This window comes from Castor canadensis, chromosome 17 (genome assembly GCF_047511655.1).
Source record: "Castor canadensis chromosome 17, mCasCan1.hap1v2, whole genome shotgun sequence".
Classification (NCBI taxonomy): Eukaryota; Metazoa; Chordata; class Mammalia; order Rodentia; family Castoridae; genus Castor; species Castor canadensis.
The window spans coordinates 23288280-23313610 of record NC_133402.1 but is presented as its reverse complement, the minus strand read 5'-3'; the positions used below and the strand labels follow the sequence as shown (position 1 = coordinate 23313610).

At 38.8% G+C, this 25331-nt stretch overlaps 1 protein-coding gene across 2 annotated transcripts in view; it reads right to left on the bottom strand.

The window, feature by feature from the left end:
• The window catches only part of Dnah3 (dynein axonemal heavy chain 3), a 201749-nt gene that overhangs the window by 136911 nt on the left and 39507 nt on the right, over positions 1–25331 (bottom strand). For both annotated transcript variants that reach the window (XM_074059600.1, XM_074059601.1), the window contains exons 14-19: positions 22881–23065; positions 21637–21760; positions 8730–8883; positions 7190–7334; positions 4626–4837; positions 574–665 (exon numbers count right to left, since the gene is read on the bottom strand). In XM_074059600.1, coding sequence (XP_073915701.1) covers positions 574–665; positions 4626–4837; positions 7190–7334; positions 8730–8883; positions 21637–21760; positions 22881–23065 — 912 coding nt within the window. The remainder of the gene's footprint in view (positions 1–573; positions 666–4625; positions 4838–7189; positions 7335–8729; positions 8884–21636; positions 21761–22880; positions 23066–25331) is intronic.

Here is a 25331-nt window from a genome sequence, read left to right as displayed (position 1 = left end):
ACAAATGAAGACACCTTTTATTGGACCATATTTCATAGGATTTTAGAGCTTGGAGGGCCACTCCTAATTCATTGTTGTTTGTTTAAAGAAGAGGAAACTGAGGCCCAGGAAGGCTGAATGATTTTGCTCCAAGTGACTGAGAGCTAGGCTTAAACGTCAGGTTTATTTTTTTTTTACTTTTTTTTTCCATTTTTCTTTTATTATTCATATGTGCATACAAGGCTTGGTTCATTTCTCCCCCCGCCCCCACCCCCTCCCTTACCACCCACTCCGCCCCCTCCCTCTCCCTCCCCTCAATACCCAGCAGAAACTATTTTGCCCGTATTTCTAATTTTTAAACGTCAGGTTTAAAAAAAGTTTTAAAAGAATTTTCCCCTTTAAATAAAATCCTTGACAATTTTCTAGTCCTAAACCATCACCAGCTCTATAATCAAAAATGCAAAGTGGGAGTTTCTGAATAGTTTTAAGTCACCCTGAAGGAGAAAATAAACTGATACAAGACTAATCATACCACTGTGGGAACTTACAGATAGTTGGACCAAAAATCTTTCAGAAAGGAAGAAGGAGCCTTACTTTTCAAGGTATTTGCTAAGTCCGAATTCCAGCATATTTAAGAGGCAAGTCGTTTCCGTGGGCTTTATTTCATAGCCAACAATATCACTGATCTACAAGGAAAGAGGAAGACAAGTGTTTACTGTCCAAGGTAGTGCTGTCTAACAGAACGTCCTGTGACACTGGGGATGTTCCTCATCTGTGCTTCTGTAGCCACTAGACCCAGGAGGCTGCTGAGCAATGAAAATGTAGCTAGTGTTACTAACAAACTGATTTTTCATTTTTATTTAATTTTAATTAGCTCAAATTTAATTAAATAGACTCGTGTAGCTAGTGAATACAGAATTGGACACTGCAGAACTGAGGATTCAGGAGGCAGCCTAAAGCCACACTGTATCTGGTTTTCTGGGGTTTGTCTCCCCATCAATTTGTGAACACTTTTGAAGGTTAGGACAGGGTCTGCTTTGTTTCTGGGCTCCAGGGGCCTTGTGTGAAGTCTGATCTGTGATCAAAGCTGCAGTGAGCATTTGCTGAATAAAGGGAGGAGGAGGTCATGAGTCCATGGGACAGGCAGACTCCTAAATGCTGTGATCTGAAGATGCTGGGAAGGAGGAAGGGTTCCCCTTCCAAATATGTCCCTTTCAGCTGTCTGCTTTACCACTTTTGCTTAACAATCTGTTGGAAGTTCCAGTCTCTGTAGTATGGTAAATAAATAAAGACATACAGATTAGAAAGGAAGGAAAAAAAAAAAACACCTCCCTTTTCACCTCAGTGGGTTATTTGTTGGAAATCCCCCAATCCCCTGGTGCAAATACTTCCCCAGACTTACTTCTTAAATTCAAATACCCCTGAAAAGGTCCTAAGTGAAGACACTGATAGCTTTTGAACACTTCTCAGGGACTGAAAGATTTGGGGAGTATGAGGGTCCCATGTGCTAAAGAGCACTGAAGGAGAATGAGGCTCTAAGCAAAACCTCATCTACTGCTCAATTTTGTCTCTGTCTAGCCTCTGCAGTATTAAAGAATGCCATAGCAGGAAGGAGCATGGCAGCCATGTCATGTTCTGTCTTATTTAGTACTGTGTCTCTAGTGCCTGGCATTTATTAGGCACCAATAAGTATTTATGAAGTGACAGCATGAATTAATCCGCTAACTCAAATGGTTTCCAATTTGGGTTCTGGGGACACCTGGAGGATCAGTGAGGTAATGGAAATAATAAAAATAATGAACATCTATTGAGAGTTTTACTATGTAGTGGTACTATTTCAAGTGCTTTATGCACTTATTTCAATCTCACACACAATGAGGAAGATACTAATGTATTATAATTCCCACTTTACATATAAGGAATTTGAGACAAAGAAATTAACTTGTCCCAAATCATCCAGCTATAAATGGCATTGAATTCTGGATCCAATCCTGACTCCAAAGCTCTTATACATTAAACTCTAGTGACTGTCACAGGTCTTCTAAGTACAGTTGTGTAATTTATATACTGCATAATTCTAGAAAGTACAATTCACAATGTAGTGTACAAATACAGCATTTCCTAAAGTTGTACAATGCATAATCTGCACAACTGTTCCTGGTGAGCCTAGCAGCTCATTAATTCTCTTAATAAGAGAAGATACAGCCCAGAGAAACACATTGACTCTCTGTGGGACTAAATGACACAGCTATGAAATGCACTTAGTACAGTACTTGACCCACAGAAAGGACTCCAAGATTGGTTGTTTCATTTTTCAAAATACTTTTGTTAATTATACAGATTGACAAGGCACCTGGTTCTCTAGTTCCAAGAGCTGGGAGCTATGCTATCTGGGGAGTAGCCATGACACCCTTGTGACTCCTGAGCATTTGAAATGTGTCTGGTCTAAACTAAGATGTGCTCTAAGTGTAAAAACACATTATATTCCAAATATTTCCCATTAACATCTTTCATACTGATCTAATACATAAATGATCACATTTTGAGTATGCTTAGTTAAAAAATTTAATTCATAAAATTTATTCCACCTGTTTCCATTTACTTAAAGAGTCCCAACTAGGAACTCTCAAATTTATGTACAGTTTGTGTTACATTTCTTATGATCTAAGTCTTAGGACAGCTTTGGTACTTAACTGTATGGTTTTTCCTTAAAGTCAAGTGAAATCTTGTTCCATCTTGCTTTAAAACAGAGTAAAAAAAGAAAACAACTCTGCAATGACTAGAAAACACAACCAGCAACGCTAGCCCTATGACCCTGAAAAGGCTGTCTTCTAACTTTGAGAGCTACAGGTGGCTTAGCCCTCTGCCTGAGCCAGACTCCGTGAGAATGGATCTCCTGAGTGTGATATCAGTATAGGCAAACACTTCCCTGGGGCTGTTTGGGGTGGCTTTAAGCAAAAATGAGCCCTGAGTGGGGACAGCCTTCAGTGCATCTGGTGACACTTGTCTTTTCTGAGCCACCTTTCATCTCCTCAGCCCACTCAGCTTCTACTTTTCCAGAGCCACCTTTCTGGGGCTATGCTCCATTCTTCCCTGAGATTCAAGGCCCTTGCTGCCTGCTCCCTTCCTCTTCCTGATTTTTCTGGCCCTGTTTTCATCTTTCTAGTTAAGCCAAACAAACCTGGATTCTAGCTCCCTCCTCATCCATAACTATCCATGTGACAATTTACTTAATCTAAGTCTCAGTTTTCCTACTTATGAAATGAGAATAGGGTTGTTGAAAAAAATCCAAATAAAGGATAAAATACAGTGTCTACTGCATAGCTGGTATTCAATACATTTTAGCTATTATTATTTGATTATAATCCTAAAGAATATTTTTCCAATCTAAGTTGTCTGTAAATGAGAATCATGAATGTTTAAGAAGAATGGCTGGGATTTTTAAAGTGCCCATGTGTGAAAACAGCATCATCACAGAGGAAGTACCAGGCAGGGAAAATGGAGACCCTTGGCCTGTTCTGTAAACAGCATTGATAAGAGCACTTTCCACGGTGCCATCTCACAGAGAAACCTGCACTACCAGAGGCCATCGGTCCACCGAACCTTCCAAACACTCCAAGCAAATCGAAAGTCTAGTTTGGCCACATTCATAGAGAGGAACCCTATGAGCACCAAAGGAGACCAGTTTCCCTTTGCAGACCTTCTGTCAAGACATTTCAAGACCAGAGGTCCACTAAGATGACCTCTCTCTGATTTCTTTCTGTATAGCACATTGCCCTTTGCTTAGCTCTTCGTTCTCCAGGATTTCTGGGAAATTGAAATTCCCCCTTTCATGTATCAAGACCTCTATTTTTCTGGAGAGATCAATATGCTCCTAGAAATAGGGCTCAATAGAATGTGTTGCAGGTGGTCAGATTGGGTCCTTCCAGAGACATGATTCTGAGAGGAGTCTGCCTCTGGAAAGTCAGTCACATCCTACTCCACAAAGAGCAACTCCCAGGTAGAGAACATTTCAAGGCCATTGCTAGCCTTTGAATGTGTCAAATATTTTAGAAACAGTGAGTTTTCTTTTTTCTCTTTAGCGTTCACACCACACTTATCATCCTCACACTTCACTGCTTATAAAAATCCCAACTATTTTTAGGGAGAATATTATTCCCATTTATAGGCTCCGAGGGCTGAAAGAGGAGTGCAAAATTACTTCTAAACCTAGCCTGTTTGACCATGAAACTCCACACCAAAGGCAGCCTGAGTAGGAGCCATCTAGATTTATTAGCAGACCCCTGGAGAAAGATGTGACATTCTTTTTTGCACATCCTAGGTTAAGGAAAAAATCAAGGCCTTTCACTGTGATTCAATACTTTTATCAGCAGTTAGGATCTCCAGCGGCCATTTTCTTAGGAAAGCAAAGTGGTCACTGGCTGGAACAATATTCAAACATCAGCAATGGGGGTCCAAAGGGTCAACCTGTTTACATGGTAGGAAGTTCATTCTATAGCCCACCATGCCCATCCTTCAGAAGACTATCATGTTTTTATTGGCCCCTTGGGCCTAAGGAGAAGCTTGACTCAGTAATGTCTCCTGCCTCCCCATGGGCTCCCATTATCCCATGGGTTGGGCCACCTGGCATGGGCAGTGATAATAACCTGTTGCCAGTGCCGTTCTTTCATTCCTGGGTTGCAGGAAATGCTGAGGAGAGGAAGGTTCTGCTTAAACTTATCAATCTTCAACTTGACATTCTCTGCTAAGCGCCTGGGTGCAGGCACTTCAGCCAAGGTCTTGGTCAACTTATATGTTGTCCTCCACATATTTCCTATCTCTTCTGCAATTTCCTCAGCATTTAGCAAAAACAGGGGCCCTGAAATAGAAAAGATGGGATGACAAAAGAAGGGTTAATCAGACCATGACGTACATGTTTGTCATGTGTATCTTTAATTCCCTGGATCGAGAACTGTGACACTTATGAGGATATTGTAATTAATACAGGTTCTGGAGGTGGGTCTGGATTTGAAACCTCCACTTAGCCTCAACATTATCACCTGTGAATGCAGGGGGATAATAGATACCTTGAAGGGTGACTGTGGAAATGAAGTGAGATAGCACAAATAAAGTGGCCTGTCATACAATGGATGTACAGTAGGGTAGCAATTGTTCTGATTGGTTTTAAGTGCTGTCTTAACGGTATGAAAGAAGCTCCACAGATGCTGTGAAGTAACAACTGGGGAATGAAGGTGAATGGGGTATGAGAACCCTCTGTATAGTTCTGGCAACTTTTATATAAGTTTGAAATTGTTTAAAAAACAAATAATGAAACCTCTTTTTTAAAAAGTGCTCTAATTTTTTTTAAGTGCTCTAAGACATTAATTTCCTTTCCCCTCTTTTCTTTCATAGGAAATCTTTAGCATTTGGGTTTCAAATCTGCCCAAATCTTTCCCATGGATATTTCAAATTAGCATTGACTCTTCCAGCATGCTCTTGCTATTTTACTCAAAGCACGATTCTTTCAGGGCTGCCTAAACTAACTGTAGCTTCATTCATTTAACATGTTTTATCAGCTCAACATTTTTTGTTTAATAATCAAAAATTAAAACTTTGAAATATGAAAGAAATATGTGTACCATCTATACATAACAATTATTGTAGGTACAGGCTTGGAATAATGATGCACTGACATGACAAGGAGTAGCTTCTGCCTGGGAGGGTTTGGCTGAATTATCAGTGATTTTACTAGTAGATAAAAGCATTGGGTAAGACACCACTCAAGATCTGTGAGATGAGATACCAACAGAGGAAGTGACTCCCTGGGTTACATGCAATTAATCAGGCTAAAAGGAGACATAGCATTTCTGTCTGAAGCACTTTTCCTAGGTTTGTAAAGAAAGAACTGCAATATCTTAATAAACATTCAACTTCATTAGTAGTTAAGGGAAACAATACTCTTTAAAAATGAAAAGACAATACCATTTTAAAGATCAAATTGGCAAAAACAGAGTCTGAGAAATGGGCACTTTTTAAAATTGCTAAGAGAGTAAAAAAAATGTAACTTTTCTAGAAGATGATAATAAAAGTATTTTTAAAGTAATTTTCACAATATATCTCTTGATCTAGTCATTTCACTTTTAGGAATTTTTTTTGCAGTACTGGGAATTGAACCCAGAGCCTTGCACATCAGCCAGGTGTGGTGGTGCACATCTATAATCCAAGCTACTTTGAGATGGAGGCAAGGGGATTGCAGTTTTAGGACAGCCCAGCAAGATCCTATCTCAAAACAACAATAAAAATGAAAGGACTGCAAGTATATGGCTCAAGGGGTAGAGCACTTGCCAACTAAGCTCAAAATCCTCTGGTTCAATCCCCAGTGCTACAAAGCAAGCAAACAAACAACAACAAAAAACACAATCATAGTTGTATCCAGAAAATCAGTAGTAAAGATATTGTCACAGTTGTTTATAATACTCAAGTACTAGAAATAAGCTTAAGGGTCTCCTATTTTATCCTCTGCTGTTAAGCATTCTCCCTTGAGGATCCATTCATGATTTTAATTATAATATACACATCAATTACCCTCCAATATAAATTACCCTCTCCTAACCCATCTCCTAAAATCCACACTGATACACTCAATTACTAATTAATATTCTCATTTGGATGTTTGCAGACACTTCAAATTAAGTATACAAGTTGATGGGTTCCCCGCCCAAAAAATCTGTCATTTCTCTGTTCAGTGAAAGCAAGTCCTACACCAAATAGCCTGAGCCAATTAATACGGAAGTCACTGTTGGTTCTTCCCTCTTTCTCCCTGCCCCTTACACCATATTGGATCAATCACTATGTCCTGCTGATCCCACCTCTGCAATGCTTCCCTGGACTCCAGATCCCACAGTAAATATGGTTTACAGATGCCCATGGCACTTTGGCCTTGCTCTTATTGAAGAAGCACCAAAGAGGAACTGTGCTCTTATCCTCCCACCATCTGCCTCTCGGAGTCATTGCTGTCCATGGGTCTGGGTGCTACTGACTTGCTCTTGATCTCTACCTCCCTTTGTTACCACATCAGAAAATACTGAATGTGGCTGTCTTAATCCTGACTGTCAGAATCTGATGAAGAGTCCAGTCAGAATCTGAGGAGCAAACTTTATTTCAGAGCCGGCTGGGTGAATCCCTCCCACCCATGCCCATTCTGTCCCAGCAGAGTGAGAATGCCATGTACCGTTCATCCACTCCTCAGACTTGGTGCTGAACTCGTAGGCTGTTGTCCACAGCTGCTCATATGGCACTTTATTGGTCATCAAAGTTTGCAAAATAGGAAAGGTACTCTTTTCCTTTTCCAGCAGCTCTTCCTCTTTATTGATCTGCTGCTGGGAAAAAAGGGATGCTGTCAGTTGGGCAGGTGGTTCTCCTGAATCCAAGAAACCCCCATAGCAAATTCCTCAGTGCTTCTAAAACCAAGTGGAGGAAGATGCTCATTCATTTGGAGAGTAAGAGATGACAAGAAGGCCCTTCTGCTACCTCTGAGTGGAAACTGTAGGATAGTTTGCTACTTGCTCCATTATCTTTGTTCCCAATGTCGCCATTTTCACAATTTCCATATATACTTTTTAGTTATTCATATGACTATTTACCAGTCTTATTACATGAACTTGGCTCAAAGGTAAGAATTTTATTAGTTTAAAAAACTTACCAGCTGACCTTTAGGGAAAGTTGTTAGTATCTCCAAGTCTTAGTATTTCAACTTCATTTATTTATTTATTTGTTTGTTTATTTTTCTCAGCACTGGGGTTTGAACTCAGGGCCTCATGCTTGCTAGGCAGGTGCTCTTACCACTTGAGCCACTCCACCAACCCTTTTTTGTAATGGGCGTTTTTTTGGTTTTTCTTTCTTGTTTTTTTTTTAATGCCTGAAATGTTTTAATGAAAGCTTGGATCATGACACATCAGGAGCTGTTCTTATCATTTGGATGGCTCCATCTGCATCATTAATAATTAATTCAGTTCAGTAAGAGTTCAGCTCACACACTTGTTTAGAAGTCTTCAGAGAACACCTCTCTGGCTGCAAAGATCTAGAGATACAAGTACAGTTTTAGAGTTGCATTTGCCAGATAGCAAAAGCTCCAGGGAGGACAAAAAGGGTCAGAACAGAACATGTGCAGTTCAGCTAGGTTACTTCAAAGTGGTGCTTCTGTTCTTTTGTCTTATCATATTCATGTCAGCACAGCAAGCTATGGAATGCATTTTAAGCTGATAAATTCAGGCGGATGTGATCCATTTGAGCAGCCTGAGGTCCATAAAACAAACTGCACTTCTGTAATCTGTGGTTTTTTGAGATAGGGTCGCACTATTTGCCTGGGGTTGGTTTTGAACCATGATCCTCCTGATCTCTGCCTCCTGAGTAACTAGGATTACAGATGTAAGCCACCAGCACCCAGCTTCAACTTTAAATAGGATAACAAACTCCAAAGGTTTATTGCAGGTATCAAGTGAGCTATTATATATGAAGCCCTTTGCACAACACTAAGCACGTAAGTGTTCAATACATGTAAGCAGTTACCCTAATTTCCTCTTTGTGTACCCAGTGATTTACAAAAACTCTGTTGTAATGCAGGGGTATGGAAAAAAGGTAGCTAAAAGATGTGATCAATCAACCAACTAATCAGTACTATCCACCTGACAGGTGTCATTGAGAAAATACAAAATCAAGAATCAGAATCACCAGACTAGTAGAATCATAAGCCCCCATGTAAGATCCCAAACCTCAAATTCCACCAGTGCCAGATCTAGGTTCTTGGAAAGTTCATTAAGCTTTTCAACATTGTTCTTCATTTCTTCTGTAGTCATCACTTCACGCTTTCTGAAGCCTTCCAGTTCCTTGCCATAGCCTTCAAGTTTCGACTCAAATTCAGAGCATCTGAAAGTAAAGACAGTGCAGTCACATTTGTACTTTCCTTTTTGTGTGCTATTTCAAAGTATCAGCCTTAATCACTTTGGAAAGAATCTGATCTGTGGATACCTGAAGCTCTCCTTGCTCCCATCTCCTTCTCTCTACCTCTTTGTCTAAAAATAAATGAAGAGGAAAAAGTAAGTTAAGCTACCTACAATCTCACCTACCAGAGAAGGACTTCTGTTAGCCTAGAGGTGATTAAACATTTCCAGTTGTTTTTCTGTTCAGGTAAATATATTTTTAAATGGATGTACATATTAAATATTGTTTATTCATTCAGCCATTACATATTTATTATTAAGTACATAATACATTCCAGAACTGCTTTAGGCATCACAAATATATTTGTGAAGCATATTATTATGCTTTCTACCTTCAGGGAACTTGTATTTTAGTTGGTGGAGATCTGGACAATAAACATGGATGGATGGATGGATGAATGAATAAAATAAATCCACAGATAGAATACAGATAAAATATTTCTAATAGTGACAAATGCTCTAAAGAAAACAAAACAGAGCAGAGTGATTAGTGAATCACTCTGTGAAGCACTACTTTAGCTAGAATCATCAGGGAAGAACTTTCCAGAGATTTATCTACTTCATATGATCAAGAAGCAGGTCTCAAATTTATTTCTCTCTTCTCCCAATTATATAGAATAAGATAGTGTTTAGTGGATAGGGTCTGGAGCCAGACAGGGTTTGGTTCAAATGTCTACATTGCCACTTAATAGCTTTGGGAAAATCACTTAAATTTTCTGTGCCTCAGATACATAAAATAGATATAGAAAAGGTAAATAGTAAATAAATAAATCCTTAATAGTAAAGCTAACATAAAAATGGTCAGAATTGAACTCAGGATGTCATAATCACTATTCAAGAATTTGATTTCATTCACTACAATGTAAAATTATATGGTTTTATCTCCTTAATTCCTTGAATTGCCAAAACTTGGCAGAGTATCTGGCACATAGCAAACAATCAATATTCAATGAATTTGTCATTGAGAAGAGCTTTACTGAGATTCAATAAATTTGGCTATTATCTTAAAAATACTTACTTCTATTATGGCAGAGTTAATGTTCTTTTTTCTGAAGAGTAATTTAACAGAGTTGATTTTCAAGTAATTCTGTTTGGATTTTATTTCTAATTGCACTGGGTGGGAAGCAACATCTGATATGATCCTTAAGGATCCACATCTCCTGGTCTTCATATTCTATGTGATTGGTTCCCCTTGAGTTTGGGCTAGATATAGTAATCCACCTCTTATACATAGAGTATGACAAAAATCTGCAAGATTAGATTGCAGAATAACTGACTTCTGTCTTACTCACTCACTCTTTCTTTCAGTCTCTGTTGCTCTGAGGAAGACAGCTGCTATGTTGTGTATGACCCTGTGATGAGGCCCATGTGGTAAGAAATAAAGGATAGACCTTATAGGAAAAGCCACCAAGAAGAGGCAAAACTTTGACTCCTCCACACCTCCAGGCCACACATAGCATCCCCACTTCATGTTAAACGGAGAAACCAGGAGGGCTCCAGCACTGCTAGATGCCAGTGCCCAGACTGCTTGGGAAGACACAGACACAAGGTGAGCTAAGCGGCATGTGGTACTCCCACAGACAATCCTGGGCCAGATCAGCATAGCCCCCTGGACAGACCGACCCCCATCCAGGGAAAAAAGAGAAACTGAATAATAAACAACAACAAAAAACACACGTAGCAAAGAAGGCGGGGCGCCCTGAACTCCGAAGAGGCAGGGAGGGGTAATCCCCCATGGAACTGTAAATAAACAAGCCAGCTGTAGAAGGCAGGAGCCATCGCACATGCCCAGCAACCAGGAGCGGGAAAGCTTGCAAAAGTGGTGGTGGGAGAAAAACTCCACAGGAGAGGGGGGGAAGACCCACTTCCCATGTGAACTGTAAATAAACATGCCGGCCTGAGAAAGCGGGTGCAGTGTCACCTCCCTCAATGTGCTTGGAAAGGGGAAAGCTTGTAGCAGTGGCGGCAGCGCCCAGGAGAACTCTAACTAAACAAAGCCTGAGGGGCTAGGTGAGTGTTAAGCTCACTCCTGAGATCTGCATAAATAAAGCCTCCAGCAACAGCACGCTGACAGCAGCAGGCAGGTGAGCCACAGCCTCAGATAGCCATTCACAGAACTGTCTCCAGACTCTTTTTTTCTCTCTTCCTTTGATGAGACAACAACCAAACTACACCTGCATGCTAAAAAACTTACTGAAAGTGTATTGCATTTGAACTTGGGACATTTTGTGGTGTTTTTGTTTTGTTTTGGTTTGGGTTTTGGGTTTTTTCCCCTTTGATGAGACAATGACAGAGCTACTTCTGAGACACCATCTCCAGGATTGGAGGCTGAGAGACTAACACCAAAATTATTACGACTGAAACTTTATTGCATTTGAACTTGGAGATTATTTTTTTCAATCCTCTCTCTGTCTCTCTAATGCCTGTTTAGCTTACAGTTGACTAGTACACTATCTCTCCCTGTTTATATCTTTGAAACTTTTGGTTTGTTTGTTTTGGGTTTTTTTACGTGTTTATTTGTTTTTCCCTTTTTCTTTAACTTCTTTGCTGTCCCTCTCCTCTCACCCTTCCATTCTAAGTATCATCATTGTTAATACTACAAGCTAGAAAATACTTAATTGCACACAGTACAGGGACAATAACAAGACCAAGGGCAATGATGGGAAGACAGAAAAAACAGGGAAGCCAGTTTCCCCACAGCAAAAAATTAGTACAGGAACCAGAGAGAAATGAAGAAAACAGATACGCAGATCCAGACTCCAACAAAATAAAGATAAACTATGCCAAAGAACCCAATGAAGTCCACAAGAATAATTTAAAAGAAGAAATCCTACAGGTAATTAATGAGAATTTTATAGAGATGATACTGGATATGGTCGACCAAAATGTACAGGAGACACTCAAGAAATTCCAAGACAACAAAAATAGAGAATTTGAAAAAGCACAAGAAGAAATAAAAGAAACCATAGAAGCACTGTATAAACACCAAAGTGAAACAAAGAACAAGATTAATAAAGAGATAAATGAACTCAGGACAAAAATAAACAACATTAAAGAGGAAACGACTCAGGATATGGAAAACCTCAGAAAAAAAGAACAACACAGAAATGCAAAACAAAATGGAAGGCCAATCCAGCAGAATAGAACAAACAGAAGACAGAATCTCAGAACTTGAAGATTAAGTGGTAATTAAAGGAAAAAGTGAAGAACTATTAGTTAAACAACTCAAGACCTGTGAAAAGAAAATGCAAGAACTCACTGACTCCATCAAAAGACCAAACCTGAGAATCATGGGCATTGAAGAAGGAGAAGAGGTCCAAGCAAAGGGAATGCATAATATATTCAACAAAATAATAACAGAAAATTTTCCAAATCTAGAGAAATCTATTCCCATACAGATGCAATAGGCCTCCAGGACACCAAACAGACCAGATCAAAATAGAACTACCTCACGACATATCATCATTAAAACAACAAGTTCAGAAACTAAGGAAAGAATACTGAAGGCTGTAAGAGAGAAAAAACAAGTAGCATACAAAGGTAAACACATCAAAATCACAGCAGACTTCTAACAGAAACATTAAAAGCAAGAAGAGCATGGGGTGAGATCTTCTGGGCACTGAATGAAAATAACTTCAACCCCAGGATACTCTACCCAGCAAAACTATCATTCAAAATAGATGGAGCAATAAAAGTCTTCCATGATAAGCAGAAACTAAAACAATATGTGACCACAAAGCCACCACTACAAAGGATTCTTCAAGGGATTCTGCACACAGAAAGTGAAACCCAACTTAACCATGAAAAGACAGGCAGCACCAAACCACAGGAAAAGAAAAAGCAAGAAAGTAGAGAGTAATCTCAACTTAGGTACACACAATCAAACCTTCAAACAACTAAGACAACTAAATGACAGGAATTCCACATACCTATCAGTACTAACAATGTTAATGGACTTGATTCACCCATCAAAAGGCTTGACAAAATGGATTAAAAAGGAAGATCCAACAATTTGTTGCTTACAGGAGACCCATCTCACTGACAGAAATAAGCATAGGCTTAGGATGAAAGGCTGGAAGAAGATTTACGAAGCCAATGGCTCCCAAAAACAGTCAGGAGTAGCAATACTTATCTCTGACAAAATAGACTTCAAAACTACATTGATCAAACAAGATAAAGAAGGACATTCCACATCAATAAAAGGGGAAACAGACCAAAAGGAAATAACAATTATCAACCTATATGCACCAATGTCAATGCATCCAATTTCATCAAATATACCCTGAATGACCTAAAAGCATATATTAATTCCAACACAGTGGTTGTGGGAGACTTTAACAACCCATTATCATCAATAGATAGGTCATCCAAACAAAAAATCAATAAAGAAAACCTAGATCTAAAATATACCATAGATCAAATGGACCTACTTGATGTCTACAGAACATTTCATCCAACTTCTACACAATATACATTCTTCTCAGCAGCCCACGGAACCTTCTCCAAAATAGATCATATCCTAGGGCACAAAGCAAGCCTCAGCAAATATAAGAAAATAGAAATTATACCATGCATTCTATCTGATCACAATGCAATAAAACTAGAACTCAACAACAAAAATAAAGACAAAAAACATGCAAACAGCTGGAAACTGAATAACTCATTGCTTAATGAACAATGGGTCATTGATGAAAGGACTGCAAAGGCAGTCCTGAGAGGAAAGTTTATAGCCATGAGTGCATATATTAAAAAGACTGAAAGATCTCAAATCAATGACCTAATGGTACATCTCAAACTCCTAGAAAAACAAGAACATGCAAATCCCAAACAAATAGAAAGAGAGAAATAATAAAAATAAGAGCTGAAATCAATGAAATAGAAACCAAAAAATCCATACAAAGAATTAATGAAACAAAAAGTTGGTTCTTTGAAAAAATAAACAAGATCAACAGACCCCCGGCAAACCTGACTAAAGTGAGGAGAGAAAAAACCCAAATTAGTAGAATCAGGAATGCAAAAGGGGAGATAACAACAAACACCATGGAAGTCCAGGAAATCATAAGAGACAACTTCGAAAACCTATATTCAAATAAATTTGAAAATCTTAAAGAAATGGACAGATTTCTAGACATGTATGATCATCCAAAACTGGACAAGCACTCTACCACTTGAGCCATATCCCCAGCTGATCATCCAAAACTGAACCAAGAGGACATTAATCACCTGACTAGATCAACAACACAAAATGAAATTGAAGCAGCAATCAATGTCTCCCCAACAAGAAAAGTCCAGGACCTGATGGATTCTCTACTGAATTCTATCAGACCTTTAAAGAAGAACTGATATCAACCTTTCTTAAACTGTTCCATGAAATAGAAAGGGAAGGAAAACTGCCTAACACATTTTATGAAGCCAGTATTACACTTATCCCAAAACCAAGCAAAGACACCTCCAAAAAAGGAGAACAATCGCCCAATCTTCTTAATGAACATTGATGCAAAAATCCTCAATAAAATAATGCAAACTGAATTCAACAACACATCAAAAAGATCATTCACCACGACCAAGTAGGCTTCATCCCAGGAATGCAGGGGTGCTTCAACATATTTGAAAATCAATAAATATAATAAACCACATTAACAGAAGCAAAGACAAAAACCACTTGATCATCTCAATAGATTCAGAAAAAGCCTTTGATAAGATCCAACACCATTTCATGATAAAAGCTCTAAGAAAACTAGGAATAGAAGAAAAGTACCTCAACATTATAAAAGCTATTTATGACAAACCTACAGCCAGCATTATACTTAACAGAGAAAAACTGAAACCATTCCCCTAAAATCAGGAACTAGACAATGATGCCCACTGTCTCCACTCCTAATTCAACTGGAGCACTCCTATTGTGCTGGAATTTCTAGCCAGAGCAATTAGGCAAGAAGAAGGAATAAAAGGAACACAAATAGGTAAAGAAACTGTCAAAATATCCCTATTTGCAGATGACATGATCCTATACCTTAAAGACCCAAAAAACTCTACTCAAAAGCTCCTAGACACCATCAATAGCTATAGCAAGGTAGCAGGATATAAAATCAACATAGAAAAATCACTAGCATTTCTATACACTAATAATGAACAAACTGAGAAAGAATATATGAAAACAATTCCATTTACAATAGCCTCAAAAAAAATCAAATACCTAGATGTAAACCTAACAAAGGATGTGAACGACCTCTACAAGGAAAACTATAAACTTCTGAAGAAAGAGATTGAGGAAGACTATAGAAAGTGGAGAGATCGCCCATGCTCATGGATTGGTAGAATCGACATAGTAAAAATGTCTACACTCCCAAAAGTAATCTACATGTTTAATGCAATTCCCATCAAAATTCCAATGACATTCATTAAAGAGATTGAAAAATCTACCGTTAAATTTATATGAAAGTACAAGAGGCCACGAATAGCCAAGGCAATACTCAGTCAAAAGAACAATGCTGGAGGTATCACGATACCCAACTTCAAACTATATTGCAAGGAAATAACAATAAAAACAGCATGGTACTGGCACAAAAACAGACATGAAGACCAGTGGAACAGCATAGAGGACCCAGATATGAAGCCACACAACTATAAACAACTCATCTTTGACAAAGGCGCTAAAAATATATGACAGAGAAAAGACAGCCTCTTCAACAAAAACTTCTGGGAAAACTGGTTAGCAGTTCAGTCTGCAAAAAACTGAAACTAGATCCATGTATATCACCCTATACCAATATTAACTCAAAATGGATCACGGATCTTAATATCAGACCCTAAACTCTAAAGTTGGCACAGGAAAGAGTAGGAAATACTCTGGAATTAATAGGTATAGGCAGGAATTCTCATTGGAACCCCAGCAGCTCAGCAGCTAAGAAACAGAACAGATAAATGGGACTTCATAAAACTAAAAAGCTTCTGCTCAACAAAAGAAATGGTCTCTAAACTGAAGAGACCACCCACAGAGTGGGAAAAATATTTGCCAGTTACGCATCAGACAAAGGACTAATAGCCAGAATATATAGGAAACTTAAAAAACTAAATTCTCCCAAAATTAATGAACCAATTAAAAAATGGGCAAGTGAACTAAACAGAACTTTCTCAAAAGAAGAAATTCAAATGGCCAAAAAACACATGAAAAAATGCTCACCATCCCTAGCAATAGAGGAAATGCAAATTAAAACCACACTAAGATTCCACCTCACTCCTGTTAGAATAACCATCATTAGCAATACCACTAACAACAGGTGTTGGCAAGGATGCAAGGAAAAAGGAACCCTCTTACACTGCTGGTGGGAATGTAAACTAGTACAACCACTCTGGAAAAAAATTTGGAGGCTACTTAAAAAGCTAGACATTGATCTACCATATGATCCAGCAATACCACTCTTGGGATATACCCAAAAGACTGTGACATAGGTTACTCCAGAGGCACCTGCACACCCATGTTTATTGCGGCACTATTCACAATAGCCAAGTTATGGAAACAGCCAAGATGCCCCACTACTGATGAATGGATCAAGAAAATGTGGTATCTATACACAATGGAATTTTATGCAGCCATGAAGGAGAACGAAATGTTATCATTTGCTGGTAAATGGATGGAATTGGAGAACAGCATTCTCAGTGAGGTTAGCCTGGCCCAAAAGACCAAAAATCGTGTGTTCTCCCTCATATGCAGACATTAGATCAAGGGCAAACACAACAAGGTGATCAGACTTTGATTACATGATAAAGCAAGAGCACACAAGAGAGGTATGAGGATAGGTAAGGCACCCAAAAAAACTAGATAGCATTTGTTGTCCTCAATGCAGAAACTAATGCAGATACTTTAAAGTAACAGAAGCCAATAGGAGAGGAGATCAGGAACTAGAGAAAAGGTTAGTTTGAGAAGAATTAATTTAGAATGTAACACACATCTACAGGAAAGCAATGTGAGTAAACTCCCTATACAGCTATCCTTATCTAAACTAGCAAAAACTCTTGTTCCTTCCTATTATTGCTTATACTCTCTCTTCAACAAAATTAGAGATAAGGGCAAAATAGTTTCTGCCAGGTAGTGAGGGGTTGGGGGGTAAGGGAGGGAGCAGGGGTTGGAGGTAAGGTAGAGGGCAGGGGGAAGGGGGGAGAAATGAGCCAAACATTGTACGCACATATGAATAAAATAAAAATTAAAAAGAAATAAAGGATAGATTCTGATGAACAGTCCATGAGAAACTGAATCCTACTAACAACTATGTGAGGGAGCCCAGAATTGGATCCTCACCCAGTTGAGCAATTGGACCAGACTGCAACCTTGTCTGCACCCCCAACAAATAATAATTACTGTTGACTACCATTATCTCTTTATTCAAGTTTTACTTTATTTATCTATTTTGCCTAATTAATTATTTAATAATTTGTGTTATTTGATATACAAGAATTAACAACTGTTTTATTTTACCCATCTAAGTAACCATCCTTGACCCACGATTGTTTTTGCCTTGACTTTTGCTACGACTGAAAACATGGCTGACTCCTTTTTCTTTGTATTTGCACGCTATACTCTTTTTTTTTTTTATTTTCTCCAATGCTTTTCTTTCTTTTATTCATATATACATACAATGTTTGGGTCATTTCTCCCCCCTTTCCCCCCACTACCAGGCAGAAACTATTTTGCCCTTATCTCTAATTTTGTTGAAGAGAGAGTATAAGCAATAATAGGAAGGACCAAGTGTTTTTGCTAGTTGAGATAAGGATAGCTATACAGGGAGTTGACTTGCATTTCTTTCCTGTGTACATGCTATACTCTTGCCTATAGACAAGCTTAAGGTTTCTCTGCCACCCATAAGAGGAGGACAGCAGGAGCAAAATCATATTAGTAGAAGACTAAAAGTTTACATGAAATATAGAGTACAGAAGAGTATGTTAAATGACACCCTGGTGGTGCAATCCAGCAAAGTCTGGATTTGTGGACAAATGACCCAATGATAATAAACTGAAAGGAAAAAAAGGCATGGGAGATGGAGGGGGAATCTATAAAAAGACATTAAGAAACATGTCAACCAATTGTAATGTTGTAAGACATTGTTTAGATTCTGATTCAAGTAAGTGAACAATAACAAGAGAAAAACAAATCTTTTTGGTCCTCATACTGAATGTTTTTCAATGACTTTCTATTGTATTCAAAGTTGAATCCAGACTCATTACTGTGACCTTAAGTACCTAATCCTTTAACTCTACAATGTTAGTTGAATAGCCATCCTTTCCTTAGTGCAAATCTTACCACCTTGGAGATACTGCCCATGCTGTCTGCATTGGTATCCTGTTACTTCCTTCCTCTCTTCATCTTTACTTAATTTTCTCTTTCTCATCCCTCAAGTCTCTTCTGAAATGAGTCCTTCCCTGATTTGCCCAATGAACACAATCACTATACTATTTACTTGTTCATTTTCTTCACAGAACTTCCTTATGTATATATCTGCTTTATGTTCCATCTCCCCATTTGAATGTAATGTGCATAAGAGCAGGGACTATGCCCTTTTCCCCCCCAGTATACTCAGAGGAGAGGAATGGAGCCCAAAGGTGAAGAAGAAGGTGGCCTCTACCGCTCTCTCCCTCACAATTGCCTTCCACTGAGGTCTTGCAGATTTAGAGATAAAGCACCTAAGTGTTATGAGAGGTGGCCTGACCCTGTTTCTTTCTGTCTCCACTCCTCTTTTCAGCTTTTTGCTTTGTAATAAGCTGTGATTTTTGATTCAGTTAGGCTAATTTTAAAGAATATCTTTACTGAGAAAAAGTTTCATTCATTCATTCATCAAAACAGTGAGCACCTGCAAAGCACTGTGCCAGATCTAAATATTTTATATATATATATATATATATATATATATATATATATATTTTAAATTTTCTTTTATTTATTCACATGTGTATACATTGCATGTTTGGGTCAACAGCTAAATCTTTAAGTCTTCAATGAAACACATTCTTGATGCTCCTACTAAAACTGCTTCCCTTCTTTCTCCAAGATATCAATGGGTCTCCTATAGCACTCCCACAGTAGAGAGCAGCTCACATCCCTGAGCTGTCTATCTTTAACATTCTATATAGCTTTCAGAAACATGGAACTTACGATTGAGTTGGACAAACAGGAGAAGGAAAAGAGGCAAAGCTGATTCTATTGTTGTCTAAGGGTGCAGGTGCCTTTTCACATCACTCAAATTTTTTTTGAAGCTACAGAACTGTACTCACACACAAAGAGAAATTTCTGATAAAAGCAGTTGTGAATTTTCCCAGAGGACCATGGTATATAAACTCAGGTATTACATTAAAGTATTATTATTATTTTTTTTAAAATTTCTTATACTTGCTTAGCATATTATAGTGTTTAAAGTACCTTCACATGTGATGATATATTCCATATAATAATACACCAGGAAACTAGGTTGAGTGGATGAGCTGTACTTGGGGGACCACCTGGTATTCAAGGAAGGATAATGGAGAAATATAAAGGTGGTGATTGGTCACAATTCTGGCAGGAAATAGAATCACTCTGACGTTCAAAGAAAGATATTCCATAGAAGTATCTCTTACACATGTAGGTATAGGCAGGGTTAAATGAACAAGTAGTGGATAGTGAGGTATCTAGAGACTAGCCTTGGAGGAAAACCCTTTATGACCCCTAGGGGTGAGAGTTCAGTGAGAACTGAAAATATGCAGGAGCAGGCATTGGAATCCAGAAGGATGCAGCTACTTATTGCCATTGCCACAGGGCCAAGTGGGATGGACAGGAGAAATACCTCTGATCACTCTCCAACTTCCTGCAGGGCTCACTATAGGGGGAGCACAACATAGATCCAACAAACAAAAGAACTGTATACTGTATTTGGGGCATTAGCCTTTCAGACACAGAATGGGAGAAGAATGGAGTGCAGGGTAGGGTGGGGGAAACTAATGGAAAATAACTGGCACTGAATCCAAAAGTTAATGTGAGTTGGGAAAATAAAGTATTAGGAGAAGGAGGTCTTGGAGGGGAAAAAAGATTGTTTTCATAGAAGATAGATGAACACATGACTGTCACTCAGTCATCCTCATAGGTTGCTCTCTAGATTAACACAAAATGATGGACTAGATGGATGTCTTAAGTTCACCAAAGAAAGGACTGCACCCAGGGCTGCCTCACTGAGTCTCTTCTAGAACAGCTCTTCTGTTGCAAAGGGCTTGGGAACTAGTTGGAGGGATCAACTAAAGAGTTGCCCCTTAGGAAGGAGAAACCCAGCACTCTCCTCTCATCATAAGTAACAACTTTCTCCCACTTCCCCAGGGCCACTCTTCACACCTCTTAACTTCAACAGCACTTACTACCTCCAATTACATTACAGTGATTCTAACAGCATACTTGCAAGGCAGGGGTTTGAAGCAAAAAAACATTTTTCAGGCCAAAGAGGTCATTATTAAAAGGGAGAAGGAAGCTAACAGTTTTGGACTGTGGGCACAATCTCAGCTCATCTGCTTCATCTTTGGGCACAATGAGATATGTACTGTTAGCCCATTTTTCAGATGAAGGATTCTGAAGCTCAAAGAAATGACAGATGCTTCTGCTCATTCATTTGACTAACAAAAACTGGTTTTGCTTTCTGGTTAGGCATAACTAGTTAGGCATAAGAGAGGCTGGTTAGGAACATGGAGGGGGTAGGGGGTGGGATTAATGTGGAAACCCTTGTACTTTTTGTTCAATTTTGGTGCAAATCTAAAACTACATTAAAGCATAGTCAGTTCATTAATTCGCTCACAAGGCTCAGTTCTGGGCTCTGGAGACAGTATCCACTCCTGTGTGGGCTGTAGGAAGAAAAATACACTGATTTTTTTTTCACATAGCCAGAGAATTAGATCAAGGCCATATATTCAAGCTAGCAACTAAATGATGGACTCCCAGTCTATGCAGAAGTCACCCTTTCTTATAAGTATTTGTAGGAATTATGGCAGCTGAAGTTTGACAGTGGGAGACAGAGTAATTGGTATGAATCTGAAGTCCATAATCAAAGTCTTACAAACTGGGATGGGTGTGTATAATGTACATGACACTGGCCCCTTTCACTTGACAATGTTAGTATGTCTACATTTACTGTATCACTGTATTAAAAATCTTTATTTAGCAGCCAAACACGCATATCTAGAATAGAGCCCAGTACAAATCAATATCACATAGTACAAATCCATAATAAATGCTCACAGACACACAATGAATGAATGAATAATTACAGCTACATTAGTACTGAACAAAACCAGCTGCAAAACAGACAACTGCTCAGTCCCCCACTGTTCCTTTATTTTCCCTGTCTTGGTATATCACAGATCCATGATCTCCAGAGTAAGGATGACACTTTTGCTATTATTATAATGGAGGCTGTTATTACTTGCCACTATTTTTGCCTTTTTCTCTCTTCTCTGCCAAATTTCAATTACTCAAAGAAAGGAGGAAAGAATGGCAGTGGTTACTACAGTGAAGCAGGCTTAAAGAAAATATCACTCAGTGGAGAACAAAAGGAAATTCCTGCTCCACCAACTGTTTCGGCCTTTGACCATGCAAAGGCTCTGGACAGGAACCTGCAAGACTAATTTAGGAAGTGGGTCTCATTTCCAAAACAATCCCACTCTCCCTTACCTTTTAATCAGATCCATCTCTGCCTGATCCCTCTTGTTTAGGAGCAGATTTCGGCTGGCTTCGAAGACATCTTCAATCTGGTCTGGCCAGAGGAACAGAGTGCTGTTCAATTTGATATCCTCTTCTGCAAAAACACACATAGTCTGCTCCAGGACACTGGTCAGTATGTGGGGAATTAATTCAGCAAGTCAACCTAAGTGCGTGGGGTGGCAGAGAATGGATGGACCCACTATAGATGAATGATAGTAAATAATCAATAAACGTTGGCTATGGGCCAGGCTAGCAAGTAGATTATCATCATCATTTTTACATATGAGAACCAAGTGTTTCAGCCAAGTTGTCAAGGTAATACTGTTAGAAGGCAGTAGAGCAGAATTCAAATACAAGTCTGACCAACTTGAAAGCTACTCTGCTTCATTGGTTTCCCAGGCTAGGTCTTAGTAGAGCCAGAAACCTGGGTTCAACTTCCAGTTTCACATTTCACATGATCTTACCTCACTCAGTTTCCCTTTTAGTTAAATGTCAATAATAGTATCAATTACAGTTGCCCTGCATACTATGAATCAATGAAAATGTCCTGGTTTCCTTGTGAAGTTAGGGAGGCAGAGATCACAACAAGAGAACACAGTATGTATATACATGATCAAGGACTCAGGTAATGAGTTTATGGGTGGATGGTTAGGGGATTACTTTATACTCCCAGTCCTCATCTTTTCCTCCTGTCAACCCTTTCTCTCTCCTCCTATATATATACATTGTGAACATCAGGTAACTCACAAGTATTTTCAGGTAGTAAACCACTCATGGAGAGCATATCAACTTTTCCTTCAGAACATGGTCCTAACTTTCAAACTCCAACATGACCAAAGAAGCCTTCAAGGGGTCCTGATCATTTCTTTCCTTTTAAGATATGCAGAAGCATGAAGGAAAGTGTCCTGGTCCCACTTCAAAGATATGACTTACGAGTATAGATAAGTAAAACCTATCAGTTTATCAAAAGGATTCTGCATTTGGAAGTGTCTTTTTCAGAAACATCAGACCTAACATATCAAGACAGCCATATAAGAAGTAGAGGCCAACTCTGTATGTCTTCTTTTTGATATTTAGTGGTAGGATTCCTAGATCCCATCTTTCCCTGACTCCTTATTCCTAAAAATACATAGAACATCTTATATCTTTTAAAATTAATATTAAATATAAATATACATATGCATATGCATGCTCACATGTAGTGCTGGACTTACGGGGCAAGTCTGCATAGTCCATCAGGAACTCCAACCGTTCACTTGCATCTCTCAGTTGCCTCCTGAGTTTGAACACAGTGACATCACTGGATTTCCTTAAGAATTCAATGAGGAATACCAGCTCTTCGGTGTTGGCGGGAACCTCACCGACTTTCTCAGCGATGTAGCTATACTGATTACAAATGCTACAGAGAAAGATATGGCTACCACCACCATCATCATCATCTAAAAAGACTTCCTTCTAAGATTCATTATGCTAAGCAGACATAATTCCTATTTAAAGTCTAAAGCATTGGTTTCCAACTTTACTTTCAAATCCTTTATGGGTAATATTCACATGCACACCACATTCCAGGGTGGTAACAATAATAACGGTCATATATTTGACATGTATTCAGCCCTTACCAGGTGTCATGTCCCATTCTAATTATTTACATGCATTAATTTATCTAATACTTACAATTGCAAAGAGGTAGGTACTATTATCTACATTTGATAATGGAAGAAAGTGAGTCTGAGTAATTTTATCCAAAGCAACATGCTGTGTAGTTGTCAGAGCCAAAGTCTGAATTTTTGTTAATTGACTCTAAAGCTCAAAGTCTTGTAACAGATAAACTATATTAACTCTTGGGGGTAGGATCCGATTTAGAGTCAAACACCAATAACACCAACACCACCACCCCTCCACATTTATGTTAAAGAGGAGCATCAAACAATTTGTAGTTACTGATTTTAGGAACAACTTATGCCACTAGGAAACTTTCTGCAGAGAAAAACTGTATACCGCACAATGGGTTCAGAATGTTCTCCACTTCTTGGTCTAGATTTCTTGATGGCTGGGTATTGTATTTCCCATTCTCATTTGTATTAGTCAGCTCATGGTGCCATAACAAAATACAACAGATGGAAAGGCTTAAACTACAGAAATTTATCTTCTCTCAGTCCTGGAGGCCAGGAGTTCTAAACTCAATATGACAGCTAATTCGGTTCCTGGTAAAGTCTCCTTTACTGGTTTGCATATGGCCATCTTGTGGCCGTGTCTTCATATGGTGGAGAGAGAGAGCTCTGGTGTCTCATCCTCTTATAAGTGTACCTACTGGATTAGGGTCTCGCCCTTATGACCTCATATAACCATATCACCTCCTTATGTGCACTGCCTTCAAATATATAGTTACATGGGGGCCAGAACCATAACGTAAAATTTTGGAGGAAACATAATTCAATCTATAGCAGGTCTAACTATGGGAATGAATTCTAATCAGTGGGAGTCAGTGATGAATATCACTTTGGGACAGTACATAAAACTTCCCTTGTATGCTCTTCCATACCTTCCTGGTCTCCCATCTGCCTAGGATATTGACACTTGAATAACCTTGAAAGCTAGATGCTGAAGATATAAAGTTGTCCTCTGTTCATTTGAGTTGCTGAATGCATAACAATGTTCTCTTCCACACATCTAGAACTACCCTGAGCAACAAATAAATTTCTATTGTATTCATTCATGACATCTTGGGCCTATTAGTACAGAATTTAGCTATGCTACTCTAATTCAGGTAGATTCTCTCAGTGATAGATTCCTATCTAAGTAGAATCCATTCTTATCCCCCTTGCATAAAAATGGATAGAGTGAATATTATGTGGCCATTGCATGCCAGCTTCTTAGAAGGGTCCAAAAGGGTGGGAGCAGAGTCACTGAATACAAGACCTTCTAAAAAATCCTAAATATGGGTTATGACATCTAGAGTCTGATGAGGACAGGAATGCCACCTTCTTCATGTACTGATTGTGTAATTTAAATATCTAAAAGGCCAGCTGGGCATGGTGGCTCACATCTATAATTCCAGCTACTTAGGAGACAGAGATCAGGAGGATTTAAAGCCAGCTTGGACAAAAAGTCAGCAAGACCTCCATCTCAACAAAAAAGCCATGGGTGGTGGCATATGCCGGTCATCCCAGCTACATGGGAAGCCTAATAGGAGTCCAGGTTTGACCAGACATAAAAGAGAGACCCTATTAAAAAAATAATTAAAGCAAAAAGGGCTGGGAGTACAGTTTAAGTGGTAGAGTGACTGACTAGCAAGTGTAAGGTCCTGAGTTCAAACCCCAGTACTACCTCCCCCAATATATCCCCTAAAATCTAAAAAGTCAGGGGTCCCATAAGCATAGGGCTTTTATGTCTGGTACAGAAGATGACATTGAGGAAGACTAATAACTCTTGCTTCATTCTGTGGTCTCTTTCTATTTTGTAGTTATTGCTTGGACAAGATGTCTTACTCTGAAGGAAAAACAAACCAAAAGAATAATCCTTCAGGGTCTATAATTTTTGGTCAATACTTCAGGTTCTATCAACTTTAGATAAATGTCCCTGTATTAGATATGGATGGCATATTCATTTTCCTACCAATCCCCTGCCTCTAGGCCCAAAACACTCCATTGTAGGATTGCTCCTAG